This window comes from Polistes dominula, unplaced genomic scaffold, assembly GCF_049000335.1.
Source record: "Polistes dominula isolate Pdom_NZ unplaced genomic scaffold, Pdom_raw_medaka contig_22, whole genome shotgun sequence".
In the NCBI taxonomy this organism is placed as follows: Eukaryota; Metazoa; Arthropoda; class Insecta; order Hymenoptera; family Vespidae; genus Polistes; species Polistes dominula.
Window position 1 is genome coordinate 2,491,087 of NW_028300966.1, and position 2,114 is coordinate 2,493,200.

At 32.8% G+C, this 2,114-nt stretch overlaps 1 protein-coding gene across 1 annotated transcript; it reads right to left on the reverse strand.

Moving 5' to 3' along the window:
• Window positions 1-517: 517 nt before the first annotated feature.
• On the reverse strand, window positions 518-1,888 carry LOC149032448 (uncharacterized). The gene is made up of 2 exons (XM_089173112.1): window positions 1,798-1,888; window positions 518-1,717 (listed from the first exon to the last, which is right to left on the reverse strand). Exon 2 carries the CDS (start codon window positions 1,709-1,711, stop codon window positions 518-520), a length of 1,194 nt encoding a protein of 397 aa, XP_089029238.1. The 5' UTR covers window positions 1,712-1,717; window positions 1,798-1,888.
• Between the last annotated feature and the right edge of the window lie 226 nt (window positions 1,889-2,114).

Below are 2,114 nucleotides of genomic sequence, written 5' to 3' on the forward strand. Positions count from 1 at the left end.
TTTTCACCATTAGAATCATTTTTTGGACAATTCCAGATTGTATGGTGTGAATTAAAATCTCCCGCGAAGAGAGTAAATTTAGTATTATCTATATTATTAATAACCGTATCCCACTGTGACTCAGATAAGATTCCACCTGGGGCTCTATAACACGCAAATATATCAATGGCAGGTTTAACATTTTGAATACTTATTCCCATTAATTCAACACTTATGTCCGGCACTCTTAAATTTTTAATTTCATAGCATATCAGGTTTTTGCGTACTAAAATTAGAATACCTCCTCCTCTTGAATGTAGCCTATTTTTTTGGAATGTTCTAAATCCAGGAAATTCGATGTTTTTGGTGAGCCATGTTTCGACACATAATAGAATGTCTAAGTCAGTTAGCAAGTGACGTACTTCTTCTTCTTTTTCAGAAATAGAGTGACAGTTCCAGTATAGTATTTTTAAATTTTTATCACACAACTTAGCCATTTTAATAAGTATTAAAATTGTATAAGGCAGCACTTACATTCTTAAAAGTTTTTTTTAATTCTACTAAGCCTTGATTTAGCACTTCGATGTATAACGTGAGGATAAATTTTATCAATCATATCAGCTAAGCGTCTTGAGTTTTCAGTGTACTTTTTAGCTAAGTCTATAACGTCATGAACGCCATATGAAGCAGCGAAAAATTCTTCAAACTCTGTAAAGGGAATAATACATTTTTCTCTTGAATTTTCCAGTGCTAATTTTGCTGGTAAAAGTGCCTCTTGATGATTTATATTACTTTCCACATCTGACATATCTGACTGAGAGTCATTCGAATGATCATGAACTATTTTTGTTTTTTTGGACTTAGGCTTAGGTAAGCACCATTCCTCAGATGGTTTCTCTAAGAGTTTTTTAGCTGTTTCATACAATACTTGATTTTCTGTAGTTACTTCTGATACAGTAGAAGAAGGTGGCCTTTTCAATGTGTTTACAAGTTTATTTGGTTTCAAAGTGTCCGTTAAGTTATCTGCTGTTAACGTATCGTTGTTGTTATTCGTATTCAAACTTACGTCTTCAGTGTATTTATTACACGTCTTAGCTATATGGCCGCTTTGTTTACAAAGAAAACAATGTGTTGTATCTGTGCTTAAGAAAATCCAATACGTAACGTTGTCAAAGCTGATTTGAAGCGACTCTGGTAATAAACTTTCTTCTTCTTCTCTTATGTAACATTGTCGTCTAAAGGAAAGAATGTGTGCCCTGCCTGGTTTTATTAATCCTGCTCTTAAGCTATGTATGTTTGATACTGGATTGATGCCTGCATGTTTAAGTTCTTCAAGTAACACTGAATTCGGAATGACTGGATTAACGTTAGATATTACTACTCTTTTATTTTTTTCAATTAACGGTCTTACTTTTAATTTCATGTTTTTAACTTGCACAGTTTTATTTATAAGAGTATCAACTAAAGCTTCACTGGATAGAAATATACATACACGAGCGCCAGATATTTTAGAAATGTAGCGTATTTCCAGAGGATTTATAATATTCTCTAAACCATCAATATAATCATCATTAGAAAAACCTTCGATTGAGTCAAGTATTATTGCTTGTTCTTTCTTTGGACTGGTGTATTGAGAGGTAACATTGGCGTATGATGCTGTATTTTTTTGTAGTGCAGTTTTATATAATTGACCCCTGTTGTCAGAAGCCATGTTGTTGGATTGTTCTTGCATTTCAAACTGCAAAAGCAGTTTGAATGCGTTATTTATTCACTTATAAGATAGCAGTTAAATTTTACAGTGGAACTTTAAATTAATACCTTGAACCATTCACTATAATCACGGTTTGTTTACACTCGCGTTCTAACTCGCGCGTGACACGTCTACTCGCTTCGGTGTCTCAAATCCGAATCATCTCGATCAATGTATTACAAACAATTTAAGACGACGAATATTAAAAGTTTGTTTAAATAAAGAAAGAGAGAAGAAGAAACATATAAAAGAAAAGAAAATAATTCTGAAGAAGTTGAAAAGAGTAAAGAAAAAAAAGAGCCGGTTCATTTTGAAAGGAGACACGTGGCGTTTAAAATCGTTTTCACTTAAGAGGAAATCACTGTCAAAATTCTAAACAGAAATT